The sequence below is a fragment of the Platichthys flesus genome, chromosome 1 (genome assembly GCF_949316205.1).
Source record: "Platichthys flesus chromosome 1, fPlaFle2.1, whole genome shotgun sequence".
Taxonomy (NCBI): Eukaryota; Metazoa; Chordata; class Actinopteri; order Pleuronectiformes; family Pleuronectidae; genus Platichthys; species Platichthys flesus.
In genome coordinates, this window is record NC_084945.1 from 1,106,476 (window position 1) to 1,123,025 (window position 16,550).

Here is a 16,550-nt window from a genome sequence, read left to right on the forward strand (position 1 = left end):
AACAACCAAAACTTACATCATTCAGATTTCCATCTGGAACAAAACTATTTTCATTTTGTGTGAATTTTCTTTTAGTCATTTTGTTTCTTGGATATTTGATGATGTAATTTTTGGCTTTGGGATAAGAAGCAACTTAAAAAGACCAGAAACAGGATGAGAAAAACTTGAAATGAGCAGAACATGCAAACAATGGAAACCAACTTACCACAGATGAGGAGCCTCCTGTCACCTACACTTATACACTCACACACTCAGTGAGGTCATCCAGACAAACACTAGCCAGCTCAACCAGCATGCACGTGTCAAAAGAAAATACTGTCAACAGACCACAATGGAGACCAGCGAATGAATTGACTCAATAAATGAACCCAGAGTTAGTTTTAATGAACTGAGGATGAGCTTGTTAGAGTTTGACCCAAACACGTGGAAGAGAAGTCAAACTGAACCAAACACCAAACAAACAGCCACGATCCAACACGCAGTAAAACCAGTCTGGAGTTTTATGGTAAAAACAAAATAAACAACCCGTAGGCAACTTAAGTTTCCCAAAGTAATGTGCAGATGACTGTGTGCATGCCGGCGTAAACTGTCTAGCGGATCTCACACCTGTATCGGGGGAACTGTACTCGGGCCACCAACCTCCCATGTTCTCCCCCTCCATCGGGGCGGTGCTCTCCGAGGCGCCGCGAGGGTCCTGGAACTGGACCTGTCCGTCAAACTCAAAGTCCTCCTGCAGGGGGCGACAAGCTTATCTCAACCAGAGCAGCAACAGGTTTGTGCAGATTGAAACAGATCAGAGGTTCTTTGTCCAGCTTCCTGTCTTTATGTGACGCTAAGCTAAGCTAACCACTGCAGCTCTATGCTTCATGCACACACATCAGATTGTTAGACTCTTAGAAAGACAAAGTACGTCTCTGTCCCACTGTCTGGGCCCATTTGTGAGATCTTTCCTAATTAATTGATTGTCCTCTGTTTAAAAGGAAAACCAAAATGAAGTTTGTATAAATTAGTTAAATCACGTGATTACTTCATTAAACACATAAATAAAAGTTTTTTTGTGTGTCAGCGTGTGCTCGTACCTGCAGGCTCCGCTGGGCCGGGGCCGTTAGCTTCTTGGCCCGGTGTTGGCCGAGCCCCCGGGATTGAGCCAGCTCCTCCTCCAACTCCTGCTGCCGTGAGGCCAGTGCTGGATCGGAGCAGCCAGGAAAGAACCAGTCATCCTCAATCAGTTTTGTGCCACAGGGAAAGGGGGGGGGGTTTGCTTGAGGATGTGTTTATGGATGGGAGGAGGGTATAAAAGGAACCGGACAGCGTGACGGCAGAGTGAAAGACATAATGAGAGGACGAGCTGACAGAGACAGTGGAGAAGAAGTGTGATGGCACAGATGGTGTTTGATGGTTTCCATGAGGAGGGAGATGAGGCACTTTCAACACCACAAATAAACTCAGTGAAAGAGAAAACTGTTACATCCAGACAGGAACAGAGAATCAAGGATGGAGGAAGAGGCAGTTACTCAAACTCCAGGTTTGTGTTCACTCTTGTTTTTGCATGAAGCTCCTGAGCAACACTTGCAAAGCAACATTCTGGTCAGAGCCATGCACCGAGTTTGCACAGCAACAAAACAGCATTCAAACATGTGGGAGAGGAGCAGGAGAAGAGGCTGTGGGGGGGAGGAGAGGACCCGTTTGTCTGAGTCACACTGAAAGCCAACGTTTCCTCTCTGAGGATTCAACAGGGAGACCAGACAGCTATTTAGAGTGACACCAGAGGGGTGCACATCTGAGGGGGATCATGCTTTTATACTATTTGGATTTTCATTCAGCCGAACAGGATGCAAGCAGGGCAACGGCAAGAAGATCAGACCGAACAAAACATGTTCCCATCCGTTTTGTGACAGGCGGGTTCAGGTGTGTGGGTGGAGGGAGAGGGAGGCAGCTCAGAGCGAGAGGTGGGCGAGGAAGAGAAACAGTGAGTGGGTGAAGCTGTGGTCAGTGTGGGTTCAGGGTTCAGCTCAGACCGGCTCTATTCAGCAAGGATTCTGAAATAATGCATCAGATTATCTACACTAATCGTTTCTGTTTTCAGACATGGACTGAAGACCTGATTGTCTGCAGCTAGTGTTTCTCCTTCTCCTCTTCTTCATCCTGAGGTATTTGTGTTCTGACAGTTTCATGTTGGTCACGTGTTAGAAAACTCATCAACACGTCCACTCTGACATTTTCCAGATATTTTACTAGCAGGCGGCAGAGGAAGTTCCAGAAAATGTCGGGAGCAACTGACTCATTTGTGTTCTAACATATAGTTCATGTCTGAAAACAGGTTGAATAAAGTGAGTCTGATGCAGAACAGAGCCGGTCGGCCTCACCCTGGATGTTTCACCTCCACTGACCACAGCAGCAGGGAGTAGATCAGGAGGAGGTGAGAGCAGGAGAGACACAAGTATTATTAATAAAACCAAACCAGTTAATCATTAGTTGAATTAGTTTATAAAGTGATATTAGTCAACTTTAAAGCAGGAGGGGGTTATTAATTAATCATGTTTAAGGTTGTGGTTTGGTTATAAATAACACAACAGACATGAACAAAGAGTTGTTGGTTCCAGTTGATGGAGAAGCAGAAGCAAAGCAGAAGCAAAGCAGAAGCAAAGCAGGTACTGAAGCTGAACTCTCTGGTTTTAGATTCTGTTCGTAGGAAATAATAAACTCAAACTTAGAAGCTGATTGGTACTATGTATGACATCATCATTCAAAAAGATCAAAGCACCACAACAGACCGATAAACTCTTATGATCTTAAATCCAGCAACAACAGTAACACTCACAGCATAAGGAGTGATGACTGAATGAGTCACTAACTCGGTCTCACTTCATGTTAAAGTCAGAGTGTTAACATCTCTGAGGGTTTTTCAGTCGAGCTGTGAAACTTGTGTGTCGACAACTTGTTGCTGATTCACCAGCTCCACAAACACGTTCACACTTATTTAATAATGAATGATAATCGATTACGATCAATACGACATCATTAAATATCCCAAACATTACATCTTTCATTGATGATCCTGAGCCTGAAATAAATGTTAAATTTGAGCGAAGCAGCACTATAATGAACTGAACGTACTTAATCAAACAAAACTTTATAAAAGTTTCCGACAGACACGTGAGCTTCTCTGGTTTCAAGACAACTTGTATGTTCTCCGACAACCAGGGTGAATTTAACGTGGGTGCAAAGGATGGTACAAGACCAGCCGCGAGCCGCTCACTGGAGGGGAAATGTCCCTGCACTCCCACCCCTGTGTGTCTGAGTGTGTGTCTGTGTGTGTTAAAGGACCTTTAATGGAAAAACTGCACCTCCTACGGTCATAACCCAGAAGTGTAATTCACTGAGTAAAGCGGTGGATTTACAACAAACTTCACCAACAGCTCCAAAAGCCCTAAAAACAGGAGGTCAATATGTTACTTTATTGATAAATAAATCATTTAAATGACTTTACATGGAACTAGAAAGAAAGTGCAGGTTCCACTGGATGACACACAGAACTCGACACAGAATGAATCAGTTTAGAAATGGTTAAACTCGGTCTGTGAGGAAACAGGAGCAGTGAGAACATTTGAAAACATGAGATGGTTTTTATCCACCTTCTGCAAAGTGAAGCTACAAACACACACAGATTCTACATGACTGTTGTGTGTCTGCAGCATGTGATGAGGCAGAGACACTCACTCATCCTCTTCCCAGAGTTAGTGCAAGTTTAGTTTCCTTCACAGAAGAAAAAACACCATGTTTGATTTGATACCAGGTTATTACCATTATTATGATTATTATTATTATTATTATCATTTTAGTGTGACAACCCCATAAATCAAAGGAAACAAAGTAGGACAGAAGAACAAAGGGATGAAGGAATGGAAAAGAGGAAGAAGACAGGAGAAAGGAAGAAGGAAATGGGCGGAGTCTAAAGTGCAGGCTGCCACTGCACTGCCTGCAGTTCAGCCTCGGTCCAAGTGTGAAGGCGAACTGCAGAGAGTGCAGTGAGCAGGAGCTGCACTGGAGGTGTGGAGGAGGAGCCTGCATGCACAAAACTGATGGGAAACTGTTCTGAGTGGCTGCTCCCATCCCTGGAGCAGGGGCTGGAGTGGGAGGGGGGTGGGGTGGGGGGGGTCCAGGAGATGGGAGGCAGCACAGGGTCAAACCGAACGCTCCCCGTTACCAAACAAAGAAAAAGAAAATGATGTTCAGTCAGACAAGTGGTCAACACAGACGAATCAGAGCTTGATGGTGGAGGTGGAGTCGAGACAGAAAACAAAGTGAAACTGGTTTTGTCTCCTGAGCGTCTGAACCAGGCTTTAATGGAGCTCACTGAAGAAAGTGTCTGAGATACGATCGTCCTGTCAACAGAACTTCAGGTGCACAGAGCTTCTCATTCTGGAGTCACGACCCACCAGTATAATCCAGCTGCTGCACACGGTGAAGCTCTAACTCACGTGCACAGACTGTGACTCTCACTGACGCTCAGTAACAACGATCTAGAGCAGATCTCAGCGCTGGTTTATATTCCCACACTGATATATTGAATTTTATTTTGAATAAGCTACATAAATATTTTCTCCTCAACCATGTTGCTTGTAAGTGGCTTTGGATCAAAGCGTCAGCTAAATGAAATGTGATGTCATGTTGTGACTCTGGGATTCAAACTCACTGCTCTAACAGAAGCTCTTACCCTCTCTCTCCTCCTCCATGTGGCTGATGCGGAGAGCCATGGCCACCTTCTCCTCCTTGGCCCGGTCCCTGGCACTGACCGCCTCCGTGACCATCTCCTGCCATTCCAAGACCTGACTCTGAGAGTCATCAGCACTTCCTGACTCACTGGCCTGTGAGCAGAGAGGAAACAGGTCGTGAGGAGGCAGCGCCACCGAGGGCAGCAGATTTAAAAGATGAACATCCTGGACCCCTGACCTGAGAGGTGGCCCTCTTAGTGAACTGCTCCAGGTCGGCCTGTAGACTCCTCTGCTGCTCCTCGTACACCACCAGCTTGGCCTCCAGCATTTCTAACAGAAAACATCAGACAAGTTCCTCATCACATCGAAGGGACCAGTAACGTTATCACCTTGTTAAGGACGTTAGGTTGTCATTGCTGTTTATCGTCTGTCAGGAGGATTACACAAAAACTAAAGGACGGAGGTGGCATCGTCCAAGAAAGAACCATTAGTGTTTGGAGCGGATGTGATTTCACTTTCTTAAGATCGAAACAGATCAAATATGAAATTATTTACCCAGGCTGCTTTTAAACAAACCAAAAACAAACTGAAACATTTTAATTTCCAGCTTATCTGGATCAACTGTCAATCTAGAGCTGCTCAAAGGTCAAACAAATAAACTTTATCGTTCTTATCTTTTAGTTTCTACCTCTCAACTACATGAGAATGGATATTTAGCCTGTGTTTAATGTGTCTACATGGTTTATGCACGTGATCTCAATACGCTACAAGGTGATAAGAGGCCAATCAGTGGAGGTAAGTGGACTCAGAGATCTTCTCATAGATTTAACCACGAGTTCCAGGGAACCATCCTCTCCGGGTTGGTTTGGTTACCATTCTTTGTCTTGAGCTCCTCGTACTGCTCCACCTTCCAGAGGCTTTCCTCCCTCTCCTCCTCCAGAGCCGTAACGTGACTCCGCAGGGCCGTCAGATCCGGGGGGGCACCTCCAGCCTGAAGAGCACAGAGCAACCGTCTTTTAAATAGGTATTTTTTTACTGAGAAGACGTCTTCCTGCTTTTTGATATTGTTTAGAATGTTACTAGGGAACCAAGTCCAGTTTGAGATTTGTCTTCATTTTCTTTTTGATCTTTTAAAAAAACAACTTTTCATTACATCTGACAGCAGGTTGATTTAAATGAGGAAAAACATCCAGGGTTCTCTTGAAGAAAACAAAAAGTAGTTAATTTTACTTGGCTTTTCTTCAGCTCCTCCTCCAACTGTCTGATCCGAGACTTCGACCAAGCTTTCATCTTCAGGAACTTGGCGTCTGATCTGCTGGCTTCATCCGTCTTCTGCTTTGCTTGTGCTGCAAAAATAAAGAAATGCATTTAAATTGGTGTAGAGATCTCACTGATTTTGTTGAGGTCTCATCTTTCTATAATTGTGTTTACTAAATCTGAGATTTATCATAAGAAAGGATGATGTAATCACCTTCTAGCTCAGCTATTCTTTGGATGGAGGCTGAATCAGCCGTCATGCTTCCCGACCCCGAGGCCTCCTGGCTGGCAGGTGGCGCTGACACAGAGGTTCTCCTCAGCTCCTCCAGCTGCTCCATGAAGTCCTGCTGGGCCTGGTCCACCAGTGAGCGGTGCTGCTCGGTCAGTCGCTGCACCTCTGCCTGCTGTTTCTCCATCAGGTCGCGAAGCTGTGCTCGCATCACGTGCTTCTCAGCCTCCATCTTGGAGGCCAAGCTCTCTCGTTCAACCTGGAGCCGGCGGAGCTTTTCAGTCAGCTCCTACAGGGACAAGAGAAGATGATGAAGAACAGTGGAGAACATAATAAAAACAATGGGGTTATGAAAGTGCCATTCCATTTCACTTTAAATCTAGAAAGGCAATAACATGATTAATGAACTAATTTCCTGACCTTTATCTGTTGGTCTCTTCCATCCACTTCTCCCTGGAGAACATCAATGACCTGTGTTTTACCCAGCAGCACCTCCTCCTTCTCATGAAGCTTCTGTTTGAGGGCCTTCAGAAGCTGAGGAGACAAAAATTAAATATATGGAACCAGTTTTTAGGACATTTTCCAGAGTTCATGTGTGAAAACAGCCAGAGGCAGGTGATGGCAGTAGCTTGATGGCTTTGAGCAGCTCTTAAATCTCCTCTCAACAGAAAGAGGAAAACAGAAGCATGTATAAATAACCAGGTTCCTCCCTGATTGGTTTAGAAGTGAGTGATGTCACTACCTGCTCCAGGTCGGCGCTGGCATCAGACTTGGCTGCGAGCTTGAAGAGCTCCTGTTCGTGCATCTGGTTGATCTCCACCAGCTGGTTGTCTTTCTGAATGAGGATGTCTTTGAATGTCTGGATCTAAAAACCATCATCAAGGACCAGATGCATCGATGTTAAACAGATACAGGAAACAATCAAAGCATCTGTGAGTGTTTGGTCCTGGAATCAGAAATCACCTGAAGGATTTAAAAACCTACATTCTGTTTGTACATGTTCTCCTTCTGAGCGTACTGCTCCTTCTCTGTGACCAGCAGCTCCTTCAGGCTCTCTGACTGCTCCTGCAGGAGGCTGTAGCGCTCCTCTGATTCTCCCACCTTCCTGGTCAGACCCTGCACCAGCAGCTGGAGCTCCTGCATTGCTCCACTGTCCTCCACCACCTACAGGAGGCAAAGCTGAGCATCAACACATGCATTTGACTCAGAGAGAATATCAAAATATAAATATATACGAATTTAAACAGCTGAAAACCTGTAATGTAGCTTCTACTGTTATTCCTTCAGCTACATTACCATTTACAAGTTTTATTGTTAAAAAGCATCAAAGTTTTTTCATTCATCTGGTTTCCAGTAGGTGGAGATTTTTCTTATAAGTTTTGTAAAGTTCACTATTTAAAACTAAGACGCATTAGTGTGGATGAAGCATGAATCAGTTGTGAGATGATGTCCCCAGCAGGTTCTTTATGTACGTGACCTGTTGTGGTGGAGGTGTGACGGGCTGATCTCCTGCCAGTGCTGTTTGCAGGTGCACGATGTAGGCCTCCTTCTCCACCAGCTTCCGCTCCTTCTCCGTCAGCATCGTGTCCATTTCCTCGCCTCGCTGCCGCTGGGACTCCACCTCCTTCCGCTGGAGGAAATTCAAGATTTTGGTTTAAACAGAATGAAGAAACATCAGAATTCAAAATCTGAATGCTTTTAAGAAACAGGAGGAGGAATCCAGCTTGAATAAGCATTACCTTGTTTTCAAGTTCATTGTTTCTTTGTGCAAGTTGCTGTTCAAGTTCCTCCACTTTCTTCTTGAGTAAGACAATCTTGCCCCGACTGGCTTGCTCTCCTGCTTCTGATGATCCCTGAACACAAACATCACATGACAGGCGTTGGACTACATCTCCCAGACGACCACACGGACTCAAGTTGTTCTGTCTCTCCCGATAGTTTGTTGATAAAAGAGCCATGAGATCGACCATTAACTTTACATTGTAGATTTCATTTCAATCTCAAGTCTAAAATGGAATTGGGAAAAATTAGAGACATAAGCTGTTTTCAGACATGAACACCAGAAAATGTCCAGGAATGTGAAGATCCAGGCGAGGGGCGGAGCCTGTAGAGCAGCAGGGGTGGAGCCTGTAGAGCAGCAGGAGGCGGGACATGACGTATAAACTCTGCTGTGGAAAGATCAGTGTTGTTGTTTACAGCTCATCCACACCGGCGTCGGCCCTCATCACCAGAAGATCTGGAATCTCCTCGTGTTTCCAAGTTGACGTCTTCATCTTCTATGTGTCCGGCTCCTCTTCCTCATCCTGAGATGTTTGTGTTCTTCCAGTTTCACGTCACGTGTTAGAAACCTCATCAACACGTCCACTCGCTCTCTGAGAAGCTTCCACACATTGTCCTGCTGGTTCCTCACAGGGACTCACTCTGACATGTTACACACATTTCTTGGAAGGAAAAGCTCCAGATTTCAGTGCAGGTCTGAAAACAGCCCTTGTGATGAGTTTCAGATCATTTGTGATTTCACTGCAGGGATCCACGTGGTTAATAAACCTCCCATTTCCCTCAGATCTATCAATCCATCTCACATCCATCTAATCATCCATTTAGAGTAACTGTACCTTCTTGCCGTGTGTTGGCGTGACCTGACCTCCCTGTTGCCTCCTCAGCTCCTCCAGCTGTGTCGTGAGGGACGTCACCTTGGCCTTGTTCTGGAGACGCAGCTTCGACAGTTTGGCATCACAAGCCTCCTTCTCCACCTGAGTCCCAGAGAACAGGTGGTTCATTAATGATTGTTTTTACTTTCACCCACAATGCGACAAATGCTTCAAACCACACCACTACACACGGCTGGATGCAGGACACATAGTGAAGAGGTGATGCATCGTGACTCTCATTCTGATCTCATAGCTCGTAAATAGACGCGTCTCATTTGCTGCTGTAGGTCATCAAGAGGCAGCAATATCACCATAAGGCTGTTTCATAACCAGTTCAAATCTCCTCGTAAGCACTTTAAAAAACTGTTACCTGCTAGTTTCGGTGTAAAACAGTTTGTGTGAGCTGTGTGTGTCTCCTTTAGTTTCCGGTGCTACCTCACATCCCATCATTATTAATATTGCTCAAGCCATAAGGATTTACTGAATTAATGTAAATGCTGATTTATTATATATACAGATCACAGATGGTCCCTATCTGACACAAGTAATCAGAGATCTGGGCCTAACGAACATGTCAACTTCTCAAAAAGGACACAGTTGAATTCCCTCTGATAAATTAGCCTTCCTATTCACTGTGCTCACCTTCAGCTGCTCGTCTTTGGTGCGTAGCGTTGCATCCTTTTCTCGGATCATCTCCTTCAGCTGAGTGACGAGCAGCTCCGTCTGGGTCAGCCGCTCTGCAGCCTCCTCCACAGCAAGCTCTCCAGCGCCAGCAGCTCTGAGGGGAGAACCCGGGCCCTGAGGACGAGGACGAGATGGTGACCAAAACAAATCTTTCATTTAGGAAGCTGAGACAGAATCACAGGAACCCAGCTGGTGCTGGAACAGGCATACAGGTATCTGATTGCAATGATGTAGAAAGTGAAACACTGTCTTCACTGACAGCGTCACAGTCACAGTGTATGTTGGACAGAATGAAAAAGTTTTACAACTTTAAACTTTCTGGTTTTCAATTGATTTCTTATAATTGTGTTTCTGTGGTGTTTTAAATGTTGCTGTTGAGCACCATGAATATTCCTTTGGGTATGAAGTCTGCTTTATAAATAAAACCTTGACTTAACTCATCGGAATTCTCAGATTTGATTGGATCAGTGGCGTCTTGTGAAATGATAAACAACACATGCAATCGGTTAGCACATTTCCTTGGTCGCACAATGCGTGCCGTAAAGCCAACAAAAGTTGTACCAATACAAATAAAAAGCACAGTGTCAAATTTGACAGATCATATCAGTTATATATATGAACTAGGACCACTGTCCACCTATGAGTGACGTCTGCTGTGGCGTCAACAGGGTTTCAGCTGGAGCAGTGCTTCTCCCCCCCCCCAGGAAGTGTGAGCTCTGTCTGAGTCAGAGTCCTGAGATCAGCTGTCCAACTGATTCCAGTTCATCAGGACATGAGACACAGTGTCACTGGGTTTCTTTTAAATAAATCAAACTGCTACACCGCAGCAGCAGAATTCACCTGGATGCACAAATTTAATAATGGATCTTGAATTGTAAACGTCGTGATGGACAAAGTGTGGAAACAGTCCTTATAGATTTATGATACGTTACAGACACACTAATGACAAGTTGTATCAGTTTGTCAGATAACAGTAGACAACAGTGGCACAGATCTCTTCACTGTTTAATCGATGAAAGACAAACGTGTGTGAACGTACTCCAGACCCAGGTTCTCCCTCTTCAGCAGAAAACCACTTCAGCATGGTTTCAGTTGAGACCTAAGAGAGTGACACAAACACACACACAGTAAATCATTTAATAACAATCCAGAAGTGTCACCTTACTGTTGGTGTGTGTCAGTCTGAGCCAAACTAATACTGGTTTCTCAGGCTGATGCTAATACTGTTAATACCGGACGATAATTATGGTTTTTGGAAAATTGGCAATGATTTCTTTATCAAATCCTTATGAAGTGTTGGAGGCTTGATATTTTACAATTTAACCATAAACTTCATTATAGATAAATATAAAAAGAAAATAATAGAAATAAAGAAACAGATTTTCTCGTGGTTTATTCAGTAAAAGATCAGGAAACATAAACATAAACATGTCTGTGGCTGAGCCTCCACAGAGCAGGACGGAGCCTGTTCCACGTGTCTGTGCCCGGGGCTGATGCTTGACATGTCAGTTGCTGCAGGCCGCGGCTGCACTGCGTTCCTCCACTGAAATATTAACGAACACCCGAGCAGATCACAGTCTGAGGAATGCAGGCGTTCAGGTCAGCGACTTGCTCAGCAGGCCAAGTCAGTCAGGTGACTTTGAGCGTCCAAGCTAATCATGAACCAGTGTTGACTTTACAGGAGACACACAACCCTGTAGGACACCCGCCTGCTGGGTGTGGCTCCTGGTGCTGGGAGCAGCCAGGACACAAGACTAGGCCCCGACCTGAGGCCTGCTGAGACACAATGAGCAGTGACAGAACCAGTCACCCTGCAGAACACGACACCTGACGCAGCTGGAAAATCAGGTCAAACTGGTCCTGTCCCACACGACTCCACAGTGGACACCAGTGTCCTGAAAGCCACGGACAAACCTGGAATCATCCATCTCCATGAGCTTATTTACACAAACACTAAATTAAAAGATATATTTGTGCTGACGAGCAGGCAGCTCCACGATCAGGACGGACTTTCTAAGAAAAGAGAAGCAAGTCATGAACTCATTCATCTGAGACGATGGAGGAACTGAATCATATCAGGGTCATGAACCCAGGTTGATCCGTCCAGCCTCGTTCTACCAGCACCACACAGGCTTTCAGGTCATCTTCTCAGAGTGGAAACAGAAAGGTGGAGTCGTACTCCAGCTGAGCAATGTGTGTGTGTCTGAAAGATACACAACAAACAAAACATTTGTGGTAAATCTCCACATTCTCGCACTGGATTCTCTCACAGGCTCATTTGGAGTTTATTCAGAGTTCATAGAGGGGGTGGCAGGACAAACTCCGGTTAGAGTCTGGAGCCTCTCACATACAGAAGCTCCGGACAATCAGGAGATTATCCGGAGGCTCTGTGGCTGTCTGACAACACCCTGATAGAACCTGATAGAACCACGGTGGTTCTGTCAGTGGTTCTCCAGCTCCCTGCAGTGACTCGCTCCTCACTCATCTGGACCTCCGGTTGATCTTCTGCTCCGGAGTTTGTCCTGCTTCGGTTTCTCCTGGATGACGACAGCTCCCTCGGGATCTCTGAACTGTTTATCCAGAAGAACCCGAGGAGGCAGCGGACAGATGCTAACACTGCAGTCTCAGACCAGCAGCTGCTTCTAAACGCTCGTTTCACTGTGGACAGAAGCGTTTCCACGAAACAACCTCTGAATGAAAACAAACCTCCGGAGTTAATCCAACTCACTCGAGCCCATGACTGAACATTAGCTACCTTGTGATAGCTTACGACTCCGGCTGCTATGCTAGCTGACGCCGCAGAGGCCTCGCACCTGCCCGGGCAGCAGGTGTCGGGACCCGGAGGCACGTCCACACTCAGCCCGGTGACTTAAACAAACCGCAGTTGACGTTAATCCAGCTAGCTAGCTCGATCTCGACAGCTGTGGGGCTACATGCTAACGCAGCTAGCCCCGAGCTGCCGCTTCGTGACAGCTCAGTCGAGCGACTCTCTGCCGCGGAAGTGTCGGGTTCAAACATTTACCGGATTCTCAGCTCCAGGAAGAATCCCGCCGACACGTGGCTCGTCCACTGACCCGCGTGGAATCACATTTTACTCCGGTTAGCGACGAAAGAACAGCACAGACGAGTTATCAACACAGCAGCGGCGGGGCACTGCGCATGCGCACAACTGTCACGTTCCGCAGCACGACGAGCTGCGTCTTCACACGATCATCGTGTGAAGACGCAGTTTAAAACAGCGCGTAAAAAGTTCGTGAATATGAAAAGAGCCGTTAGAGGTGCGTCAACGTGAAGTTATGTTTCTATTCACCACGTGTTTCTACTGAAGATGAGAAACTCGTTTCAAAGAGGAAACAAACATCAAGATAAACACCTGCGGGTCACTTCCGGTCTACTTCTAACAGCCTTCAGAGGACATGAAGAAGAACGGCTGCAGCTCAAATCTGATTGGCTCTTGAAGGGCCCCTGTCCTGTCAGTGGTTATTCAAAAAACTAGTTTATTAAAATATTAAAAATGAATCTGACGATTTGTTAAGAAGAATGTGTGAATGAAGAATCTGCTAGAACAGGAGACAATTCTCCAGATACACTTAAATCTGTGTGTGAAATATCCTTGATATTCAATGTATGTCACGCACACACAAACACAAACGCATAAACACATTGCCCCACATTTGCACAGAAATAAAATTGCATAATTTGACAAAACATATTTATTTAGAGAGACGTGTTTTTACATTGTTCTTATTAATACAACCCACAGCCGTCCTGTGACCCACACCCGGTTGTGTGTTTGTTTACAAGCTGCAGATTTTCTCTTTTTGAGGCGATGGTGGTATCTGTTTATTGAAGCAGCAGGGAAAAGTAAATCTTTAATTATTTTAGTGTCATGTGTTTTAATTTGAAAGATAAATACATCAGAATAAAGAGAAGGTGTTGTTGACACTGACTTAGGCCCTGTGCGTCACATGCACATGCACTGTTCCCTGGTGGAGACCCTGTGGGACCTTGTGTATGGATTTACTGGGTCTTACTAATCTTAGCCTTTAAGGCTCTTTGCCTAAGGACATGATATAATTTGGCTTTATGCCCCCGCCCCCCCGACAACCACAACCTTCCAGAAGAACGTTCAAAATGGGATCTCTTCTGCGTCTTGTCTTTTCAGGGCTTGAAAATGCTTCTTTTTCTGTCTCACTCCACTTAACTCTGTCAGAAATAATGAGTTAAGCTTTTACTTGAGCTGATAAAATATGTGAACTTTGCCTCAGTGATCAGATTCAAGTGTAAATCAAAGTTTGAGAAGGAGCAGAAGAGTTCGTCAGGATGATGTGAGTCGTCTCTCTCCTGAGGGAGGTGCAGGAGAAAAAGTGAGCAGCAAACATTCAGACTTTTTACATTTCATATTTGTAAAACATACAATCAACTCGTCCTATAAAAAAAAAGTTGATGTTTTTTTTTACATCTCAGAGAAACAAATAGAAGTCAAGGAGGGAAAATGTTGCTTTAATGTGAGTCCTCACAGAAAGTCAATGGTGTGAGTGTCTGTGTGATTGTCTCCTGTAGCTGTCACCACTTTGTCATAGTGCTCAGTAAGGAGCCTTAAAGGCTAAGACCGGTAAGTCAACCTAAATCCAAATGGTGAAAGCTCCCATGTGCAGAACTGATCTGAATTACAGTTTGTTTTTCTGTGTGTGACCTCATGGTCAATTAAAAAAATCTACTCAGCTCACAGGGACAAATTAGCACAATGAACTTTAGAGAAACACAAGGTCCTAGAAGAACAGACACAACACCCTGAAGCAACAGGATGTCTTGAGTCATGAGACGAAGCTGTGTCCTGTCACTTGGTGCAGAGCCAACATGGCTTCTCTCCCAGAAGAGGTGAAACCAGGTTTCAAACCAGGTTGAAACCTGATTTGATGGAAGGTTCTGCTGCTAATCTTAAAGGATAAATACAAATAAGAAAGATTCACACAGTCCAGCGCTGGAGGAGGTTCTCCTGAGTCTCTGAACCTCTCGCTCCCTCAGATCGAACATAACAAGATGATTGTTTCCTCGAGTGGTCGCTCATGATGCACAAAAGTGGAAAGAACATTTCTGTGTGGAAACAAGGCGAGAGCTCGTCACTGAAGGCCAACAGGGGCGTGTCTGAAGGGGTGGCGGACCAGGGCAAAGCCCCCATGAACCCGACCCCTTTGTGTCCTTGTCCTTAGGGTTTGCTCTGCTGCTCAATGAACCAATCACAGGGCGCGATGTCCAGTTTGAGCTGCTCCATCACCCACGGGTCCTTTTCAGCTCCCTCTATGAATTCATCCAGAGAAATCTGACCTGGACAGAAAGAAACACGAAGTATAATGTTTATAAAGTGGAAACAGATCCAGCTCAGAATCCGACTGTTCTCACTCATCTCCTGCTTTTCACTGTGAATTGAGCCGACTTGTGTTTGTGTTGAACTTGTGACTCACTGTCATTGTTCTTGTCCACCAGGTCGAATATTCTGTTGCAGATGTCGTCGATGTTCTCAGTGACCTCCGGCTCGTTGTGTCTCTTTATCTTGTTGATGATCTGCACAGAAGAATCAAGCTTTAAGTGTCTCATGTTGACGTCTTTGTGCACTAAAGTTGGTTTTATCTTATTGGATTGAAACTGGAAACACAGAAACAAATTCCTTTTGACTTGACGTTCACTCAACTCACAACCTGGAAACGACGCAGACTGGTTCTGATTCGCTATCGACGCACACGTTCTTATTTTTATAACACTAAAGTGCAACAGAAACACAAACATGAACTTAAACCACCTCTTATTCTTCTATCTGTGATGGTCCAGTAAAAGATGGCTGCTGATGTGAATGTAAAGGAAGCGTGCTCTTACTTTGAGGATGTGTCGTACTTCCTGTCGGTCCAGGCAGCCATTTCCATTTGTGTCATAAACTTTGAAAGACCATCTCAGTTTGTCCTCGAGTTTTCCACGAAACACCAGATGCACGGCGGCCACGAACTCCATGAAGTCCAGTTTACCGTCCTGAGGGGAAACCAGAGGTCAGACACACCAGAGAGATAATAATCAGACGAATACTGACAGGACACATTCAACTGTTTTACACAGGCTTAACTAAAGTTAGTTTTCTGTCTGTCTATCTCTTCACTTCCTCATCCCTGGTCCCTGTCTCCTCACCTTATTTGTGTCGAAGGATCGAAACACGTTTTCCATGTACGCTGACTCCTCTTCTGTGCAGGGGGTGCTGCTGCCAAAGATCTTCTTGAACTCGTGCAGGTGCAGGTTTCCACTCGGACACTCGCTGGCAAACTTGCGGTAGAGTTCCTGAATGTTTTGCAGAGTCACCTCCTTTTCACTGACCACCTGTACTTGGCCCATGTTGTCTTAAATAAAAAGAAGCGCCAGCATTCCGTTGCTGAAGCCGTGGAGTGTCTTCAGCCGTCCAGCCACACAAGACCCTGCGGCGGCTATTTCCAGGCAACCTGTTCACAAAGCCAATTGACTTTCAAATGATCTTCTATAAATCCATCCAGTCAAATCCACCTTTTCACTCTGATATTTGTATTCTGTGAAAACCTGACCAAGCAACTCTGTGTCGCTCTAAAGGAACAAGAAGGATTCACTGAGCACTGAGCTCCAGTGAATTAACAGGAAAGCAACAGATCCGTGGGCTTTGGCAGCAGAGACGAGTGGATTGCCTCAATCCAGAGAAACGGCCACCAGAGCTCTCAGCCAGATTAAAACCAGGATGACGTCAAGATCCAGTCTGAGCGTGGTCAGGAAAAAGAGCTGATCCCCCGAGGTCTGGTGTGAGCTCGCTTCACCAGGACTCACCTGCTGGAGGGGGCTTAGACACTGATAAGGACATGTCACCATTATGACGTGTTTGGTTCCACATGAAGACAAATTATTAGTTCATATAAATCAGCGGGAGATCTTGTTGTTTGTTAAAGCTTCACTTCACAGTGGTCGAGGAAGCACTTAGACATAGGACTAAAAAGTACTCAAGTAAAA

At 45.3% G+C, this 16,550-nt stretch overlaps 2 protein-coding genes across 2 annotated transcripts in view; both read right to left on the bottom strand.

Moving 5' to 3' along the window:
- LOC133954517 (golgin subfamily B member 1-like) overlaps positions 1–13,011 on the bottom strand; it is a 31,438-nt gene extending 18,427 nt beyond the window's left edge. The window contains exons 1-16 of the mRNA XM_062388994.1: positions 12,559–13,011; positions 10,576–10,635; positions 9,495–9,650; positions 8,817–8,954; positions 7,941–8,054; positions 7,679–7,831; positions 7,186–7,365; positions 6,944–7,066; positions 6,622–6,735; positions 6,187–6,490; positions 5,946–6,061; positions 5,589–5,706; positions 4,954–5,045; positions 4,717–4,868; positions 1,080–1,230; positions 607–730 (exon numbers count right to left, since the gene is read on the bottom strand). Of these exons, the coding sequence (XP_062244978.1) occupies positions 607–730; positions 1,080–1,230; positions 4,717–4,868; positions 4,954–5,045; positions 5,589–5,706; positions 5,946–6,061; positions 6,187–6,490; positions 6,622–6,735; positions 6,944–7,066; positions 7,186–7,365; positions 7,679–7,831; positions 7,941–8,054; positions 8,817–8,954; positions 9,495–9,650; positions 10,576–10,620 (2,080 nt within the window). The 5' untranslated portion in view covers positions 10,621–10,635; positions 12,559–13,011. The remainder of the gene's footprint in view (positions 1–606; positions 731–1,079; positions 1,231–4,716; positions 4,869–4,953; positions 5,046–5,588; positions 5,707–5,945; positions 6,062–6,186; positions 6,491–6,621; positions 6,736–6,943; positions 7,067–7,185; positions 7,366–7,678; positions 7,832–7,940; positions 8,055–8,816; positions 8,955–9,494; positions 9,651–10,575; positions 10,636–12,558) is intronic.
- Positions 13,012–13,979: 968 nt separating this feature from the next.
- On the bottom strand, positions 13,980–15,951 carry LOC133954433 (guanylyl cyclase-activating protein 2-like). The gene is made up of 4 exons (XM_062388898.1): positions 15,714–15,951; positions 15,411–15,560; positions 15,002–15,101; positions 13,980–14,864 (listed from the first exon to the last, which is right to left on the bottom strand). The coding sequence occupies exons 1-4, from the start codon at positions 15,912–15,914 to the stop codon at positions 14,746–14,748; spliced, it is 570 nt and encodes a 189-aa protein (XP_062244882.1). The 5' UTR covers positions 15,915–15,951; the 3' UTR covers positions 13,980–14,745.
- Between the last annotated feature and the right edge of the window lie 599 nt (positions 15,952–16,550).

Coding starts and splice junctions, on each gene's coding strand:
- LOC133954433 (XM_062388898.1), bottom strand. CDS start 15,914: ATGGGCCAAGTACAGGTGGTCAGTGAAAAGGAGGTGACTCTGCAAAAC. Junction 15,561..15,713: donor GATCCTTCGACACAAATAAG/GTGAGGAGACAG, acceptor GTTTCCCCTCAG/GACGGTAAACTGGACTTCAT. Junction 15,102..15,410: donor AAGTACGACACATCCTCAAA/GTAAGAGCACGC, acceptor TCTTCTGTGCAG/ATCATCAACAAGATAAAGAG.